Here is a 19,512-nt window from a genome sequence, read left to right on the forward strand (position 1 = left end):
TTTGCCTCCCTTCTGTGTGTCAGTCTGAATGACCCCCTGACCCCTTTGACCCAGATCGCTACCACGTCTGGCGTCCTCTCACTTAGTAGTCCGTGAATATATGTACATGTGATGATATTACTTCACTAAGTTAGAAGCGATCCATATATAAACACTGAAGTCTTTGGTGTTGAAATTGGTTGGTTGAAAAATTGTTTTTCTTGGTACACTAGGAGTCCATCTGGTCACTCTTTTTTTTTTTCCCCTCACTCTGTGTTTGCTTTAAAGTAGCTTAACCCTCTAGTCCTCTCCTAGCTTTTTATCAGTGCTTTGGCCTGATGCTGGTTCTCACGCAGTCAGTCAGAGTGAGATAAGGCTGTTTACAGATGATCCTGGCTCCTCTGGTTCCCATGGTCCTCTGTGTTTGGGCTGACCTCTTTGACCTTCACAGGGCCTTTCTGCCCAGCGTTTTCACACATGCCCAGGAGACATCTCTACTTTTCACTCGACCTTGGCAGCTGTCAAAGGCCCTTTCAGTGATTAAAGCAGGCCTGTTTCTCTCTCTCTCTCTCTCTCTCTGCAATGTGTGCATAGTGGAGTCGGATTGATTTCTCCTCTTTCCTTTGTCTGTCCCTGTTCTTCAAAGAGACGCGGCACTGAAAGCACTGTAAACACACACAGGGCCGGGCCGTCTCCTCTCATTCTCACGCCTCACTGCAGAGAGAGAGAGAGAGAGAGCAGGGAAAGATCACCATTTATCCAACAGGCACCATGCAGCACGCACGTCACCTAATCTGTGTCAGACAACTGCCCCTCGTCCTCCTCCTCCCGAAACGCTCCGCTTTCAGCCGCGAGACAAAAGTTCGACAGGAAAACTTAGGCGAACGTCGAATGCAGAGACCCTGCCGCTTTTGTTGTGCCCTGTGTCTTTCCGAGCCATTTACGCGTCAAAGACGAGATCTCAGTTCCTCTGCCCCTTCAATTAACTCAAGTTCTTTTGTAGCACAGTTCATATAAAAGCACATTTCACCCCAAAAATGTCCAAGTCGGTAACTCATTAATATTTAGCAGACCCCGCTTTTTAATCAAAGATTTAATGTTTAAACTAGAAAAAAAAATAAGATGAGTTGTGATGATATCATGCTGTGTTTCTGTTCTGTTTTCAAAGTAATCTCAGATAGAATAGTTATCTCTTTTCCTCTGTCATTTCTCTGGGTTTGGTTTCAAACTTCTCATATGACCTGATTTCAGAGAGCGGGTCCATATCCTCCAATGCAGAGACTTAATTCTTTTTTTTTTTTTTCTTTTTTTTTCAAGATTATCATATGATCCCAATCTGTCTTTTCTCTTCCTCATTACAGTGCAGTTTGACGGAATTGAAAAGTCTAGAATGTCGCCCACCAAGGAGGGCAAAGTCCGTCCGCTCCAGCGCCATTCCAGCGGCTGTCTCGTTAACACCAAAATGAGCTCCCTGGACCACTGCTCACCCACCGTGGGCGAGCGGATTGACCCCTCCATGCCGCTCGAGAGCCAGTTGTAAGTAGACTATGTTTTTCCATCCTTCTGACTCATGATGTGTCATTAGATTAAGATTAAGATTAAGATTAGGATTAAGACCATTCTCAACACGTGTTAAAATAGTCTGTTTTTTTTTTTCTCCTGTCCTCCTGCTGTGCTCCACACTCTGGTCCGTCCCTGACGCAGCTGGTACCACGGGGCAATTAGCCGAACCGACGCGGAGTCGCTGCTTAGACTGTGTAAGGAGTCCAGTTACCTGGTGAGGAACAGTGAGACGAGCAAGAACGACTTCTCCCTCTCCCTCAAGTAAGAGCTCCACTCACTCACCGAGTCCTCATGCCACACACCTCTGCTTCTCCTCACGAATATGAGAAGTTGGGCGGTGTCTTCAAACCTCCCGGGGCACTAGTCGATGACTTTGACTTAAGACAATAAATCTCCCTGTCCATCACGGTGGAATGCGTTAGTGTGACCAGTGTGGGTACATGCGTGTAACTCAGAAACTCGACGTTGTTTTTCAAAGTCACAAGCGTGATCTCCCCTTACGCAGCTGTAATTCGAAAGCGACTACACAAGCGTTGTGTCTTCTCCAGGAGGTCCAGGTCGCCATTCTCTCGCTGACTCGGCGTCATTTTAACGGATGTAGCCGTTGACCCTGCCACCTCATGTAAATTCACCACCTCCTCCTTTCCCCTCCTCTTCTCCTTCCGCTCCCTGTCCGTCTGCCAGGTAATCTTGCCTGTGTCGGCAGGAGCAGTGATTTGTTGAGTTAATCAGACCATCATCTCTGACCCCGCCCGCTCGCCCGGCCTCACGCTGTGGCGTGTCCGCGCCCAGCGGGGTCTGGAGGACAGGCACCTGATTCGGTTAGTCTGCCCTGACATTTGGCTGAGGTCACCTGACCGCGAAGCGACAAGCTCACCTTTAGCGCAGTCATTATTCATCGGCTCACGGGGGGGGGACCTTGCCGAGAGGCCGGCGCTGAATGTCAGGAGACCTGCTTTGTCAGGAGAGGCAATCCCGTCTGAGTGAAGAGAACGGTTCAAGAACCTGAACACTCAGGGAGAGCCCTCGCTGCGCGAGACGTCTCGCGGGAAAAACCGGAGCGCATCAACGGTGACGTTATCGATTACGGGTCTGGGTGAAATATTTCAGGGGGATTGGACCTGTTTTCATGCAGTGAAATGTCTGTCTCTCTAACCACATCTCTGTAAAGGACAGGATGGGTCAAACCCCAGGATTATCTTCCACACATTGATTTTACTGCGTTTCTTCTTGACTGACTCCTGTGAGAGAAAGAACAGGGGAAAAGATGCTGTTTTAATCTGCTGGACTTTCTCCACAGATGCATCAGAAAAGTATAAGTTTACATTCACAATTTTTATGGTGTCTCATTCATTCTGAATGTTGTCATGTGTACTTTGTTGCTGTTTGTTGCACAGTACACATTGTTACTGTTTCCTTATTGTCGTTTTTTATTCTGATAAGTAGTAGAAAGTCACAGAAATACAGTGGTTATGTAGTTAGATGGCCCTAACTGACTTTGGTTCTCAGTGGAGGCTAGTTTTGTAACATTGACCCATATGAAGATTGACTGTACAGGCAGAATAGAAATTGATCTGTGACTGTGAAGAAGAGGCTCTTCACTGTGTTTTTGTTTGTTTGGAGACGCTCCGAGAATCCTATCCTGACAACGCTGCCTTCCTCTCTTATCCTCAGTGTACACAGCTGAAGAAATGTCATCCTGGGCACAGAAGCCTGTCTGACTTAACGTGTGTGTGTGCGCGTGCGTGTGCGTGCGTGTGTTTGAGAGAGAGGGAGAGAGAGAGAGAGAGAGAGAGAGAGAGAGAGAGAATGTCAGTTGCCTTTGGAAGTATTTGGACCTAACCCAGTCTGCTCTGATCTGATCTGATCTGATCTACACACACATTCTGCAGGTATTATCACTGCCATGGCTCAGCGTGAAAGATCATGTTTAAACTTGGAGTTGACCTGAAGATTCACTGTGCTGAAGTCTCACAGGCCAGACTGTATGCAGAGATTCACTGTGCTGAAGTTTCACACTGTTCTGAGAGAGCAGACTATGTGTGTAGATTAACCGTGCTGAGAGACCAGACAGTGTGTAGATTAACCGTGCTGAGAGACCAGACTGTGTGTGTAGATTAACCGTGCTGAGAGACCAGACTGTGTGTAGATTAACCGTGCTGAGAGACCAGACAGTGTGTAGATTAACCGTGCTGAGAGACCAGACTGTGTGTGTAGATTAACCGTGCTTAGATTCCAGACTGTGTGTGTAGATTAACCGTGCTGAGAGACCAGACTGTGTGTGTAGATTAACCGTGATGAGACCAGACTGTGTGTGTAGATTAACTGTGCTGAGGGAGCAGACTGTGTGTGTAAATTAACTGTGCTGAGAGACCAGACTGTGTGTGTAGATTAACCGTGCTGAGAGACCAGGCTGTGTGTGTAGATTAACCGTGCTGAGAGACCAGGCTGTGTGTGTAGATTAACCGTGCTGAGGGAGCAGACTGTGTGTGTAAATTAACCGTGCTGAGAGACCAGACTGTGTGTGTAGATTAACCGTGCTGAGAGACCAGGCTGTGTGTGTAGATTAACCGTGCTGAGAGAGCAGACTGTGTGTAGATTAACCGTGCTGAGAGACCAGACTGTGTGTGTAGATTAACCATGCTGAGAGACCAGACTGTGTGTGTAGATTAACCGTGCTGAGAGACCAGACTGTGTGTGTAGATTAACCGTGCTGAGAGACCAGACTGTGTGTGTAGATTAACCGTGATGAGAGACCAGACTGTGTGTGTAGATTAACCGTGATGAGAGACCAGACTGTGTGTGTAGATTAACTGTGCTGAGGGAGCAGACTGTGTGTGTAGATTAACCATGCTGAGAGATCAGACTGTGTGCGGAGATTAACCGTGCTGAGACCAGACTGTGTGTGTAGATTAACTGTGCTGAGAGACCAGACTGTGTGTGTAGATTAACTGTGCTGAGAGATCAGACTGTGTGTGTAGATTAACCGTGCTGAGACCAGACTGTGTGTGTAGATTAACCGTGCTGAGAGACCAGACTGTGTGTGTAGATTAACCGTGCTTAGATTCCAGACTGTGTGTGCAGATTAACCGTGCTGAGAGACCAGACTATGTGTGTAGATTAACTGTGCTGAGAGATCAGACTGTGTGTGTAGATTAACCGTGCTGAGAGATCAGACTGTGTGTGTAGATTAACCGTGCTGAGGGAGCAGACTGTGTGTGTAGATTAACCGTGCTGAGAGACCAGACTGTGTGTGTAGATTAACCGTGCTGAGGGAGCAGACTGTGTATGTAGATTAACCGTGCTGAGAGATCAGACTGTGTGTGTAGATTAACCGTGCTGAGAGACCAGATTGTGTGTGTAGATTAACCGTGCTGAGAGACCAGACTATGTGCGGAGGCTCCATGTCTGTAGCTGCTGAAAAATTCATTGGATAATGAAACAGGCTGGGTGTGCTTTGCATCCTGAACAGAGCAGCTCAGGCCTGTCTGTGCCTTTAGCCCTGTCTCAGCGCTCCAAACCGGTCTGATCTTCAGTCAGTGGACTGTACTGTGGCCTTATGGTTGCTTTAAGTCTGACATCAGATCTCAGGTCAGCTTCCCTGTCTCATTTCTTATCAAAAACTATTGTAAGATCAACTAAGAAAGCTGAACCCAGATTAGAACTGTCATTTCCCTTTTTAAAATGTGTGTTTTTGCCAGTTTCTTTAAGCCATGACGTGACCTGAAGAAGGGTTTTGCCCAGTCCTGTGAAATGGCCGGAGGAAAAGAAATCAATCAGTGATGAAAGGTAGAAACAGAAAGGTTTAAGTAGAGAACACTTTTTTTTGATAGCCCTTCATGTGGGAAAGTGTGGAGAGACATGAATTTCAAAGAATGCTTTTTGGAGTCGAGATTTATGTCTGCATGCTAAAGGCACTTTCCAAAATCTTTTATGACTCTCATTCAGAACTACATCTTCATAAATCATGTATTTATTATGAATGTGATTTTTCAAATAATAAAAAAACCAAGCATGAAGTGCAGTACATATAACAGCTTAGCAGTGCACCTGAAGGTTACCCCTGTTCAAAACGTTTTCACTGTATGTTCCAAAACAGTCGTGTTATCAGTAAGCCAAAATCCATGTATTGTTTGCTTCATTGTCTCTTACCTGCCGCCATGGGTTTACTCTGTACAACAGCGATGACAGGATGATGTCATATGTAGGCGGGTGATGGTAATTATCCATCCTATCTGATTGATGCTGCTCTGGAGATGGGAATGGCAGGAGCCAATCAGAATCATGATGTATGATGGCCCATTGTCCAAATCCCAGATGTGAAATGAATCCAGGCGGTAAAACCCAGAAGAACACATTTAATGGAGAGGATAATGACGCGGCAGCGTCTGTCTTCCTCCAAAACGGCCGTTTGTATCTGTTATCAGCAGTCCTGACAAATATCAGTTTTGCTTTGCAGGGTTTTTTTTTTTTTTTGAGATAAAAAGTGTTGTCGTTCTGGGAGCTCCTGCAGGGAGATTAGGAATCTGTTCAGAGTGCCCACACTGATGGGGTTTTGTGCTTTAGAGTGGCTCCCTGCACCACAAGAAGCCTCTCCTGGCAGTACTGCAGAGAGCAGATTTATCGCACACTCTTTCAGGAATGCTTTTAGGAACACTCCCAGCGGCAGACGCAGGGAGAGAGAGAGAGGCACAGAGGGCTACGGTAGCTGAAACACGCTCTCATTCAGGGCAATTAGGATGATCGCGATACTAATGACAGCTTCCCAATCAGCGCGAGGGCTTTGGAAGCCATGAGTAGAGATGGATGGAGATGATGGCAGAATTAATTCATATTTTATGACCGATGCGAAATTACCCCTCTCTTCCTCGTCCCTACGCGCCGCGCGCTGACCGCCGGCGACTTTCCTCTCACCTGCGTTCTCATTACATCTCGACTGACTCCACGTCTCCCGGTCTCAGTGTCTTTCTGCAAAGCAGACTGAACCGAACGGGCAGTTATCTCACAAGCTCCCCCCAAAACAATGAGGCTGTAGGGTTTTAGCAAATGCAGTCAAAAGATAAATGATGTATGGAAATTGCTCCGTTAGGACACACACACACACACACACACACAAACAAACTAACAGCAGGTAGAATAAAATGCCAGCCTGAGAGGAAGAGAGCAGAGCTGTCTGTCTCTGCCACAGCAAGTGCTGTTGTAATGTGTTTGCTTTGAAGGTAAAAATAAAATTGCCATTGAATGTGCTGGACATTTTTGCTGACAGTGGAGGAGTCTACGGCGCTGATCTGATTCACTTATAGCATGTCGTCGAAGGTATTCCTAGACGCAGAGAATAGAATAGATTCGAGCGTATACACCACCAGCACCGAGGTGGTTCTGTGTGTGTGTCTGTGTGTGTGTGTGTTTGTGCGTTAAAAACAGTCAGACCTGAGGACCTTCATTCCACCCTCCTCTCTCTGTGATCGAACAGCTCGTTTCACGGCTGGGCTGCCGGCCGGTTCTCACTCAGGTCCTGCACACAGCCTTTTCATTCAGTGGCATCGCTCACTCAGACAAGCCTGTAGAGCAAGTCAGGACTGCAGGAAGTACAAAGGAAAAAAAAAAAAAAAAAGGGGCAGGAAAAATGACCGTGGAACCCGGTGCTCAGCTGGACACCGTTTCCTCCAATTCCTGTTTTAATTTGCTGTGTGTTTATTGGCCCAGTGAAGCCCTAATAATTCCACCAGTGTGTCCTTATTAAGCCGGTGGCTTTCTAAACATCCATTTCACCACACGTGTTCGGTTTGCGAAATAGACTTCGCCCATTAATGCTTCTTCTACAAAGAGTGGGAGTCCAAGGACTTGATTTCTTTTTCTTTTTCCCATCCTTTTAACACTCTCTCTCTCTCTCTCTCTCTCGTCTGGTTTCAGGAGCAGCCAGGGTTTCATGCACATGAGGTTGTCGCGGACCAAAGAGAATAAGTACGTCCTGGGCCAGAACAGCTGTTTGTTTGACAGCGTACCAGAGATCATTCACTTCTACTCCAGCCGAAAGCTGCCCATCAAGGGGGCGGAGCACATGTCCCTGCTCTACCCCGTGGCCATCCGGACGCTATAGTTCACCCGCTGACACTGCAGGTGGTCTAATGTAGCCATTCATAAAGCCCCCCCCCCCCCCCCCCCCCCCATAAAGACCTCATAATGTTTAGCCTGCTAACAGTGATTCTCCTGCTGAATTCTCTCATACATATCGTTTGACTGTTTTTATTCCATGTAAAGGAACTATGCTGTCTTTCCACCCTTAAAAAAATAATAACGTATAGAAAAAATCAGATGTTGGTGCTTATAAACTCATCGTAATATGCCCTTCCCGTTAGTTATTGGTGTAATTAGCAGATCATGTGACATTTATGAACCCTTGAAGAATGGCTACATACGACCTCCTAAAGGTTAAGTGCCACTGCATCACCTCCCCAGGCAAAACTAAGGAGCGTGTGGAGGCGCAGGAGAGACCAGACTCCAGTCTTTAAGGATCAGCCCCCACAGTCACGGATGTGGAAGTCTTGGACTACTCATTCCCAAGTCTTCTCCCAGACCCCAGGACTCAGTTTCATCCAGAATCCAGTACTCAGTTTCCTCTCCCTTCTCATGAACCTGGTCTACCATCCCAAACCCGTGACCAGAGCTTCCGCCCTCACAGACACAGGAACTTACAGTCAGACGTTTTTTTGTTTTGTTTTGAGCTTGTGCCTGCTCTTTCCACACAAACCTTTTTCTTCTGCATCTCAGAGCCTGTTAGAGAACGTTTAGTGTTGTTTTCGGATTGGCCGATCAGGTTCGGAATCTGTTACGCCAGTATGTTACACCAGTAGTCCTTGATGCCTACGGAGTGGTCAATATATAAACCAGTTTGTCCTTGATAACTCATGGCTTTGCTTATGGTCCTACCTTCAAAGAGATCAGTTGTCGGTTGTTATGGGAACAACGGGTTTTTTTTTATAAATATCAGAGATTGCGCTGCAGAGAGGGTGTAAGTTTAGTATGAACTGAAGTCAACTGTGCTTTAAAGGTTCTCACAGGTCTTGACTGAACAGGTGATTAATGTTTAATGGCTCTCTGTTATAGTCTCTCTCCTTTTGACCACAGGTTAAGATGGATGGTCAGACAGATCTTATAAAACACGTTATGGTAAACACACTGTGTGGAGCCCATTTATGTATATGTATATATATATATTTATATATATACATATATATACATATATATATATATATATATATATATATATATATATATATATATATATATAGTGTATGTGGTAAATTCATCCAGTGCTGTCTGAACACAGAAACAGAAAAGAAGGGAAAGATTTCCACTGCGTGTAATTAATGCAGCCTGTTAGTAATGTTGAGGTGTTCCTAACAGGCTGTATTCCTGTAATTTGATGAATAATTGACCCATGTCGACTGATCTGGGGTCAGAGAAGGAATGGATGTATGACTGTTGCAACAGGAAAAACGCTTTTTTTTCCTTTTTTTTCTTTTTTAATAAGCCACTTTACATTCAAACCTCCAGAATAGGAATGGCTTTGGATAAAGGGAGAATGAAATATGCTTGCATTGTCTACCTCAGAAAATCAATCTCATTCGCCCATCAGCAGATCAATAGGTACAACAAGATTGCAGTCATCGATTCAGCCCCACCACCCCATCCCCCCTTTTCTCCAGGTCCAACAAAAATTCCACCTTTTAGCTTTTTTAAATATGTTACTTTCTGCAACTCGGTCAACTAACTGTTTTTTGTTTTCTTTTTTTAATCTGTCAGGAGAAAGTCAGTCTTACAGTCATCTTGTATATGTATATTCACTATACTATAGTGTAATGCCAGTAACAGATGTTCAGTTCTTATTGCCTTATAATGCATGGGTGTATTAAAAAAAAATCAGTCCAGTATGTCCAGCTGATATCCAGAGTTCTGCTGACAATGATTGTTGCGTGATTGTAATTTACTCTGGGGCTGTGATTTCTGATGTGTTACTCTTTAGAGGCAAAGGTCTGCAAGCGCCCCCCCCCCCCCCCCTTCCCCCACCCCCCCCCACCCCACCTCGCTCCCCCCTCCCGTTTCTGTTTTGGTTTTTCTGTTCTGTCCTGGTCTGTGATTGGATGCAGCGTGTGAATGGCCTGCTGTAACGCTCTGGTGCTTAGCTCCCGTTTCTGTTTTGGTTTTTCCGTTCTGTCCTGGTCTGTGATTGGATGCAGCGTGTGAATGGCCTGCTGTAACGCTCTGGTGCTTAGCTCCCGTTTCTGTTTTGGTTTTTCTGTTCTGTCCTGGTCTGTGATTGGATGCAGCGTGTGAATGGCCTGCTGTAACGCTCTGGCGCTTAGCTTCTGTGCTACTGCTTGGTGTCTGTTCTGTCTGTTACAGCGCGTGCAGCTCGAACACGCGTCACGTCTGTAGACGGTTGTTCATGACAGCGTAAACCCGACGATGCACCCCGCCTTTCAAAACACCGTAGTCTCTCTCTCTCTCTCATTTAATTGGTCTTTATCTGAAAGTACCCGACGTGTTGTCTTTTCTTCGGTGTATATATATATGTATATATATATACAGTATATATAAATATATAGTCCTTTTTGCCTTTGCTTAGCTCGTGTAATATACAGACTGATTTCGGTACAGACCTCGAGACTAAAGCGAGTCTATATAATCTCTTTCTGTTTCTCCTGCCTTTATGCCTAAATGGGGCCACCTGTTCTGCTTTGATTACTAATGCCTAGTGAAAATGTTCATGTAACAACAACCCCCCCCCCCCAATCCCCGAAGGTTAACATTTAAGAAGTCCCCCCCCCCCCAACCTGTGATCTGATAGAAAAAGAAAAGAAGAAAAAACAGCAGCTTGAGGAGGTGAACTGGCTGCTCGTGAGGTCAAGCCAGCCATGCCGTCTCTGTGTCCCAAGACTTTTCTTGTTTCCCCCCCCCCCAGAATTCTGTGAAATGAGCACAGAGGACATGAAAGGCAAGCGGAAGCTTCGTTAAAGTTGTATGACCAATTAATGAGTGGGTCTGTTTTTAGAACGCCCCGTTTTAGGACAGTGGGAAACCGTCACCCGTCTCTTTTCGACTCTGGTAAAGGGGGGGACATGCTGAACGCTTGGGCAGGTGGGGGGGGGGCGGGGGGGGGGTCCATCTGTGAGAAGTGGCGCGGTCTCTGCCCTCAGGCTGCCATGGTACAAAATGTCGAGTTCTGTGGAAACAGAGGAACTCAACACACACACACACACACAGATCTCAGATTACCCACGTCCCCCTTAAGACCAGTGCAGAGGAGAATCATCTGTCTGTTTCCAGGAAGTGCATTTCCGACGTTTTGGAAGAGGGAGCGCTGGGAGACAGGAACAGAAAGACAAAGATGCTGTTTTTGGATAGGTCGATGGGACTGTCTGTCATAGGGAACGGACAGCCCTTAGCTTTATTTAAGAAACTGAGAATTGAGTGTTGCTGTCGGCAAAATAAAAGTTTTCGAAAGATAAAGATGTGTGCTTGTTTTGTTTTTTTTTTTTCTTTTTTAATGTTTAAAAATGTATTAATATATTAAAATGTTTTCAGTCAGAAACGTGCTGTTTTAGTTCATGAGGAGGCTGTTGATTTTTTTTTTTTTTTTTTTTAAGTATTTGTTCTGGAAATATTCCAAACCACTCTAGTTTCAAAGTGCCGCTGAGAGAACGTCAGGACGGGAACTAAAGCTCCATGTACGATATGCAGACACTGTCGAGTCTGTCGAGTCTGTCGAGTCTGTCGAGTCTGTCGAGTTAGGGAGTTCTCTGGGAAGACACCTCCCATCCCTGCCAGCCAACTCAATTTTCATATTCTGTCTTATCGAAAACCTGCAATAGCACCTCTCTTCCCCTGTGCAGAAAGCATCCTCTTGCCGGCTCTGTGTCTGTGTCTGTGTGTGTGTGTGTGTGTGTGTGTGTGTGTGTGTGTGTGTGTGTGTGTGTAAGCTGTGTGGGCGTGGCCATGCACACAGGCGTGGCCAACAGCTGACAGGTCAGTCAGGTGTCTTTCAGTCAGCTCCCTGAGGTTGAGTGGTTTGTGTAACTGGATTTGTGTATAGTTTTTTCTTTTTTCCTGTTGTTGTTGTTGTTGTTTTTGTTTATGTTTTGTGTGTATGCACTAATATAACATATCTGTACAGTCCCTCCTGGCCAAATGTATATACTGAATGTATTGTATGGGGACGTGGAGGCATTGAGGTTTAATGAAATAAAGTAGAATTTATGACTCATTTTGGTTGAACTTCTTTTCTTGTTCTGAAGAATCTAATGTCAGAATGAAATACACATATAAACAGATATATGTTTATTATTATATACATTTAACACAGCTGTGCAATGTTTCAACACTATCAGAAAAAAAAAACCCAAAACCAATTTAAAAATGAACAGACCTTACATTACCATTCCTGTAAAGTACATCAAATCTGTCTGGGCTGGCATAAGGTTCTTGAAAAATCTCGATTCCATTTCTGACGCCCGTGTGAAGACTGAGAGACATGTTTGTGTTGACTGTTAGTAATGAGAACAGGACACGTCAGTGCCTTGAGATTGTGTGTTTCCATGGTGAGGGGTTGTGTAGAGGTAAGTGCTGCACTATATTCCTTTATGCTTTCAGTCAGTGACAGTGTTTTATTGGAGAGAATACATTTGCTCAAAGAGAAGAGAGAGGAAACACTCACTCACTCACTCAAAAGCCTTTTTTTTTTTTTTTCTTCCTTAGCTACCGGACAATGGCTCTCTCTCACACACACACACAAACAATACGACTGACATTTCATTGGATTGTGTTTTGCTACATTGCCTTGATTCAATGAGCAGTATGATTCAACAGGCTTATGTAACGCACCTTTTCATTCTCCTCTCTGCCCAGGACAGACCCCTTTTCTCTGTTCTTCTCTCTCATTGTGGCTGTATTTTCTGGGTGACTGAGAGACTGTGCAGCAGAAGAAGAGTTTGGAGCGCAGCTCTCTCTTTCTCCGTCACAGTCCAGCGCCCAGGGAGAGAAAGGGCGTAATGACGTCGTTTTGGAGAAATGTATCGCGTCCTCGTCTCTCGGCGCTTACTTCAGCTGCACTCGGTTACAAACCCCTTATTTATCGTATGCATTTTTGGGGGTCTCTGCTCTGACATCATATCACACCAACTGGTATCTTATAGCACAACGGCTGACTCAGGAACTTTAAAAAAAGTTCACACCTGAGAGGAAGAAAAAGGTTCCGGACATCATAAGAATCCTCACCTTCAGTCCATCTATAGATCTGCGACAGCACTCAAAGAAGTGTAGTTGATCAGCAGCACTCAGAGACAAAAACAGGGCAGTGGACTCCCTAATTGTTCTGTTTATTCTCTTCATAGACCTCTCAGGAAAATCACGTGGTTTAAAAAAAAAAAAAAAAAAGGCCAGTTCAGGGATCCGGTCTGATGATAAGGACATAGATCTTCACTGGGAAGGAATGGGCGAGGTTAAGATGAGATGATATCTCCGGCTGTGTCGCATCAGATGGAGAGGCATGAGACGCTGAGGTACTGATGATGCCATCATACACTGCTGTCTGCGGCAGTTAGAGCAGCAGAGATTACAGGCAGTCTCAGAAGTCCATTAAGGACGGATATATGAACTCAGCAACCGCCAAAGAGTAATCACCAGTCCTAATGCAATGACTTCACTCAAACAAACTGTATCAAGTGCACTTTATAAAGATTTTGTTTGTGGAGAACAACTTCTTAAAATTTATTAAGGCCATTATGGTATGCCATGCTTACGTTTTAGGGGTTTTTTTTTTGTTTTTTTTAACTTAGAGTTACAGCCGTCTACGATTTAAAATCGCTGTCGGGAAAGTCCGTCGAAATACTTGTGCAAAAATTCAGTTTCAAAATCCCAAAGGTGATCAGTTGGTTGACCCTAAAATTAAATTATGTGGTGCAGTCCTCTGCTTAAAGATTTTTCTACCTGAAGAAGACGAGGATGATGAGTCTGTTTTCCAAAAAGGGCTTTTTTTTTCTAGTAACTGAAATTAAGACCATTTTTAATCGTTTTAACTTTCAGCGAAACAGACTGTCTGGATTTCTGTGTATTGTCTGGAGATTTGCTGTGCTCTCGCTGTCTTACCCCAAATCCCTGCACAAAACCCATCACATCATTATATGTCTTATGTTTCTCCGCTTTTATCCCTGTATCGCCATAGTTACAAAGCACACAACCAGGTCTCCATGGCAACTTTCCTAAGCATTGTGACAGTGAATTATTGAGGACACGCCGATCCGTGCACTCAGAGAGTCAGAGGGGTGAGGGGGGTGAGAATCTGCGGCCCGGCACAGAGGCGGGATGAGGAGCATCTCGCAGCCGCTACAAACTCAAGAGCCGCAGCGTTTCCGAGCGTGACATGAACCGCGCAGAAAAACACAGTCAAGTTATAAAGAGCGTGGAGAAAATCCAAACAGGTTTGAATGCCCGTTTCTGTTTGTTTTACAGTCGATAACTGTGAAAACAAGCGGTAATTTTCTGCCTCGTTTTACCATGGGGACTGGTGACATGAAGAAGGCGAAAAAGTCACGTGGATCATTTATCTCAATTTACTTGAGTGATGATGTTTCTCATTCCAGTCATCCGTTTAAGAATGGAAAGCATTGTGAAACGTTACTAGAGGAGGCAGACAGCTGGGTCGAAAGACAGCAGGCGGTGCAGTTGTGAAAAACGGTGAGCTGGGCTGCAGGTGTGCGTGCGTGCGGATGGCACACACACACACACACACACACACACACACACACACACACACACACACACACACACACACAGCTGTATTTTTTTGACTCTGATTGAACAGTCCTTCACTATACAGAGAGGATGGCACTTAGACACAATGGAGAGTAGCAGTAAGAGGAGGCAGGTGAATGTGACTTGTCCTCCTTCATTCCACCAACATGAAACAAAGACAAAATCCACTGTCTGACAGATATAATGCAGGATACAATTCTGTGGCTTAACAGCCAGCATTTTTCACCAGTTTACCATACAGAGAAGGTTGGAAAAAAAGAAATAAAAAAAAGAGAATAGGAGAGACCTTCATTAATTTATGTTTTATTATTAAACTGCTCACCAACAAAGTGAATTCAAATTATTATGTAATGTCTGAAATGACACATTGAGGAAGAAGGAGAGCATGTGAGTGTGCTTCATTTCTCTGTTGTTTAAGACACAATGGTTTAAAAGCATTAGAATCGGACATGCCGTTTTAACTTTCATCTTATGTTGCAGTTATTCAGGAGGTATTGTATCATCACAACTGGCCCAGTTGAAGCTTTAAAAATAGGCTGAGAGACTAATGCTTTCAGATCATTCACGTGGTGGAAGACTGCCACCTACAGGCCACATTCTGAAGTCCAATGTAAAAGATACAATTTAAAGAGTCTCAGTGGAGAACGCTGAAAATTAAGTAATCAATTTTACAGTAATTACCTCACAAGGTGGCATGAATAAACATAAAAATGACTTTTAATTTGTTTTATTCATTACAAAACTGGAAAGTAAAACAGCCCTTTTCTGTTGAGAGGAATGATAATGTTGCATATGACCTGAGAGAGGTAGAAGAGTTCTCGTTTTAAAAGCGTACAGTGTTTCCCTCAGACGCTGCACATAGCACAGCCCCGTTTCCTCACCCCTCCCCACCTCCCCATCTGTCTCCCCATCCTCAAACTCCTCCTCCTCCAGAGAAGATGATGTCTAAAGCAGCCTGGAGGTTTCCATTCGCGGCCTGCAGTGCACGCAACATCAGTTCTTCATCCTGAATCCCCATATCTCTGAGCTGCTGCAGCTGGGACTGCCAACGACTCTGTCACACACACACACACACACACACACACATTCTCTGACTCCAGCAGTAGCAAAGAAAACACTATCAAACGTTTGGCACTGACTATAACATGTGTTGAGTTGTGCTGGATCCTAACAGAAATGCCTTGGCCAATCAGAGTTTGCGCTCACCTGAGGAGCTGCAGGGGTCACCTGTAGCGCCTGCCGCAGTGCCTGGTTAAACAGGTCGGTACTGACGGTGTTTCCACTAGAAGATGTCTCCTACAGAACACAAAGAAAAGCCCCACTTCCATTGCTTCTGTTGTATGTGTGAGTATTTGTTCAGGTGTGTGCAGTCAGACACAGCCCCATCCATTTTTCTTGCTGTGTGAGTGTGATAAACTCCTGTGCCTCAAGTTCACTAACTACAGCATGTTCCAGACACGACCCTTTCTCAGCCAACCACTGCTTTAGTCGCTGAAAACAGTATTTTCAATAAGGCCAAAAAACTTACACACACACACAAACAGTTAAGAGTCTTAGATCTAAAAGTGTGAAGTTGTGATGTGTTTCTGTTTGTCAGACTGAGGTCATTTTACTAATCCACCCTTTCAAAATTGTTTTCTCTCCTTCAGCAGCTGGTACTTGTTTTTCCGGCTGCTATCACACAAAAACGTCTGTTGGTGCTGCGATACAGAAGTGGACCATTTTAATGCAGCTGGGCCACAGCCCAGTTCACCAGCTTGTCGTAACACTGCACACATTGGCCCAAATTGAAATGAGTGACTTCTATCAGAACACAGACAGACTGGTCTCAAGACATTATCAGGGAATGAGAATCTGTGAGATTTTGTGTGTGTGTTGAGATTTTGTGTGTGTGTGTGTGTGTTGAGATTATATCACCTGACGGGGGGGGGAGACCGCAGTGCTGTCTGGGGAGCTGGCGAGAGCCAGAGCCGCGGCAAGTTCACTCTGAGTGATGGGTCTGGGTCCGGTCGCCCCACTCTGACCTAGGCTCATAGGTCGCGACCCTGTGGGTGCCCTCTGACCTCTTGATGTCCCTGCCAGATTTGCCTGATGAGAGAAACAGAAGGATTGATACAGGGACTTTGAATGGCTTTGGACAGCCCCCTCATTTTCCCCCAGAGTAAGTGCAAGACATGGGTAACATGCTTACAGCCTGAGAGTCCTCTTCATCATCAGATAGTCCCTCAAACAGAAACCCTCCTGTTCACACACAAACACAGAGAGGGCTGTTAAAGAGACACTACATATACTTACCCCTGCCACCCCCCCAAAAAAACAACAAAAACAGAAACAAACCTAACAGTCAGATGCGGTCAAATTTAAACACACTACAGCCAGTCACATGTCAACAGTGCCCACCTGGCATTTCAGGGAAGGAGCCTGAGGAAACGTTGTTACGAGAGGAGCTGTGTTGACTGGACATGCTGCCTGTCGCTGAGTGCAGGACCAGAATGATGGCGTTGACCAAGGCCGGATGTGAACCGATCAGCCTGGGATCCAGAGAGAGAGAGAGAGCAGAAAAGTCATAAGCATTTCTGAATATGTTTCATTAGAAAAGAGCCAATGCTCGTAACCGTAGTCTGTAAAGGTGACGTACATGTCAAGCATTTTAGGATCTGCAAACTGCACGAACAGGTCCTTATCCTGGAGGACTCCTGTAAGGACGAAAGGAAAAGAAAGAGAGATAACACGTTCTGTAATGTAGCCCATCCTTCTCACATTGTCTCGTACTGTTACGATTAAAGCCTCTTGTTACTTTGGTCCGGCCTTAAGCAGGACCCTGGTTTATCGTGTGTGTGTGGACTTGCCTAATGCGACTGGATCAGAGCTGACTCCAGGTGAAGCCACAATGATCTGCTCCAGAGACTCCTTATTGTTCAGCATCTTAAACACCTGCAATTCATCACAACCAGTTCAACTTTCTTCATCTAAGAGTAGTAAAGACACGGTGCTCAATAACACTGAACCATAAGCGTGAGATCAATGATGCAGTCAGTCAGTTCACGGGTAAGCGACCGTGTCTCTGTAGGCAGCGCTGTTGTGGAGGGCATTCTGAAGAACGCGAAACTCCCTGGCGGCTGTGGTTCTGTCAATCGGTTCTGCGACAGAGACAACATGGTTACGTGGTTTATACCTCACTCTACGCTCCAGCCACAAGCCAAACAAACTGCTGTCTTACACTAACAATAGACTTCTAATCTATTTAACACCAGCAGTTTACAGATGCGCTGGCATACAACAATATTAATGTAAAACATAACAATAATTGCTATCTGAATACTCGACATTTTGGGTCTGGTACAACATATAAATTCTGCCCTTTTCACCGTTTCAACTTTTCTATATGAGGCTAACATGTGGACAGAATAGATATATTGCCTGCAAAACTCACCAGGTGTGACCATTGGTTCCGGCCAAGACTTCTTTAGGATGTGCAAAGTGGATCCAGATTTAATACCATAGGAGTCTAACGTGAGGTCGTCTTTCAGCTTACAGCCACAATGCACCAAGTCTGAAAAGATGCGCGTGTGGGATACAGTTAACAAAACTCTACACGTTTTGTAATGAGTACTTACATACGGGAGAGAAATATATGTTTGTCAACTAACCAATAAGTTCAGCATCCGGCAGTGAATCTGATAACTGAGCCGAAACCAGTTGTTTAACTGTTGAGACTGTGTAGCTGCCTGGACTCACGTCTCCAGGTCCCATCTCAGGAAACTGGAAAACCGATTTGGGCTTTCCCGTCAATTTCAACGAGAGATGCCACTCGGAACTTGCCATTTCTCTCATTAAGCGGGTTTCGCTGACTGTGCTCAAGGTAGAAGAAACTGAAACCGAATTAGAAGTATGTATTTTACTGCTTATGTCTGCCAAATAACTAATGCCACGGTGTTCAATCTACCGTAGTTTGTGCAGACAGCTCAACAATGAATCGATGTAATCAAAAAATATATAAAACAGCCCTTACCATTAAACCGAAGACAATGAGACTGCTATTTATCTACCTATCTGTTTACAATAGCCCTACTTCCGTGTTACGTCACTGATCGCCCTTGCTCGTTGAGTTTTAGCACAGCTGCAAATTAATAGAACATAGCGCCTTACCGCCACCTGCTGGACTGGAGTGGAAGACAGATTGACGTGGGTCTGATTCTGTCCCCTAACCTGTCTTCATTTGAAATTAAAATAAAGTCCTATATCCCTGTAAAAACATCCCTGAAGATATTTAAAATATTCTTGAGCCTTATTTCAAAAGATCTCTTACATTAAATATTGTATTTACCACACAGCATCAACACATACTCCACTGTTTCTGGTACCATACCCACATCACACAACACACTTCCATCCATACCAGCGACCTACTTTACAGGCATCCTTCACAGCAGTCCTCCAGAGAGACAGAGAGACTTCCATCACCTTGTAAGCAGCCTTTCAGCTGAACCAGTTGTCTCAGTTTCAGTTTTATGTGTCTCGTCTCTTGCGGCATCTCACTCATCTGTTCCCAAAGAGCGTCAGAGGAAGTAGACCTCAATGCCCCACTGCACAGTCTTAGCTCTCACGATTGTGTCACGTCTCAATTTTAGCCAAACAAAACTGCACGTTCATAATCAACCGAGGATCTAATGAATGCACATTACACTACTATTACAGAGCGCTCCTCATTTAAAACCTACCACCTTACTTAACTTTCTTTTACTTAACTTTACTTAACCATCTTACCTTTAACTGGCAAATTACTCTGTCATCATAGCAAACCCGAATATTTACAGACTGTGACGTGAGTCACAGGATGACCGCACAGGCACAGTTTGACACCTTCTGTCATCCCCTTTCCTGGTTATGCACATACAGTTAATCTTAGGTGCTGAAAATCTTTTTCTTCTGTTGTAGTCTTCTGTATAACATGCGCAACATTTTATGTCAACACTATGCCTACACTATATGGTTCTATAATCAATATAGAGAGCAAATTCCATTTCTGGGCTGAGTTTATTCTATATATATAGAATAATTGCATGTTCCACCCGTGTGTGTGTTCCTCCGGGAGCACCGGTTTCCTCCCACAGTCCAAAGACATGCAGGTCAGGCGAATAGGAGATGCTAAATTGC

General features: G+C 44.8%; 2 protein-coding genes across 2 annotated transcripts in view; one reads left to right on the forward strand and one right to left on the reverse strand.

The window, feature by feature from the left end:
- Positions 1 to 7,666, forward strand: part of shf (Src homology 2 domain containing F) — an 89,836-nt gene extending 82,170 nt beyond the window's left edge. Inside the window, exons 4-6 of the mRNA XM_030766555.1 lie at positions 1,341 to 1,515; positions 1,684 to 1,803; positions 7,456 to 7,666. Of these exons, the coding sequence (XP_030622415.1) occupies positions 1,341 to 1,515; positions 1,684 to 1,803; positions 7,456 to 7,642 (482 nt within the window). The 3' untranslated portion in view covers positions 7,643 to 7,666. The remainder of the gene's footprint in view (positions 1 to 1,340; positions 1,516 to 1,683; positions 1,804 to 7,455) is intronic.
- Positions 7,667 to 14,715: 7,049 nt separating this feature from the next.
- LOC115805469 (ubiquitin-like protein 7) lies at positions 14,716 to 18,414 on the reverse strand. The gene is made up of 11 exons (XM_030766062.1): positions 18,368 to 18,414; positions 18,006 to 18,227; positions 17,789 to 17,908; positions 17,413 to 17,495; positions 17,205 to 17,289; positions 16,994 to 17,051; positions 16,756 to 16,886; positions 16,550 to 16,596; positions 16,273 to 16,443; positions 15,556 to 15,651; positions 14,716 to 15,409 (listed from the first exon to the last, which is right to left on the reverse strand). Exons 2-11 carry the CDS (start codon positions 18,187 to 18,189, stop codon positions 15,269 to 15,271), a joined length of 1,116 nt encoding a protein of 371 aa, XP_030621922.1. The 5' UTR covers positions 18,190 to 18,227; positions 18,368 to 18,414; the 3' UTR covers positions 14,716 to 15,268.
- Between the last annotated feature and the right edge of the window lie 1,098 nt (positions 18,415 to 19,512).

The sequence above is a fragment of the Chanos chanos genome, chromosome 2 (genome assembly GCF_902362185.1).
Source record: "Chanos chanos chromosome 2, fChaCha1.1, whole genome shotgun sequence".
Lineage (NCBI taxonomy): Eukaryota > Metazoa > Chordata > Actinopteri > Gonorynchiformes > Chanidae > Chanos > Chanos chanos.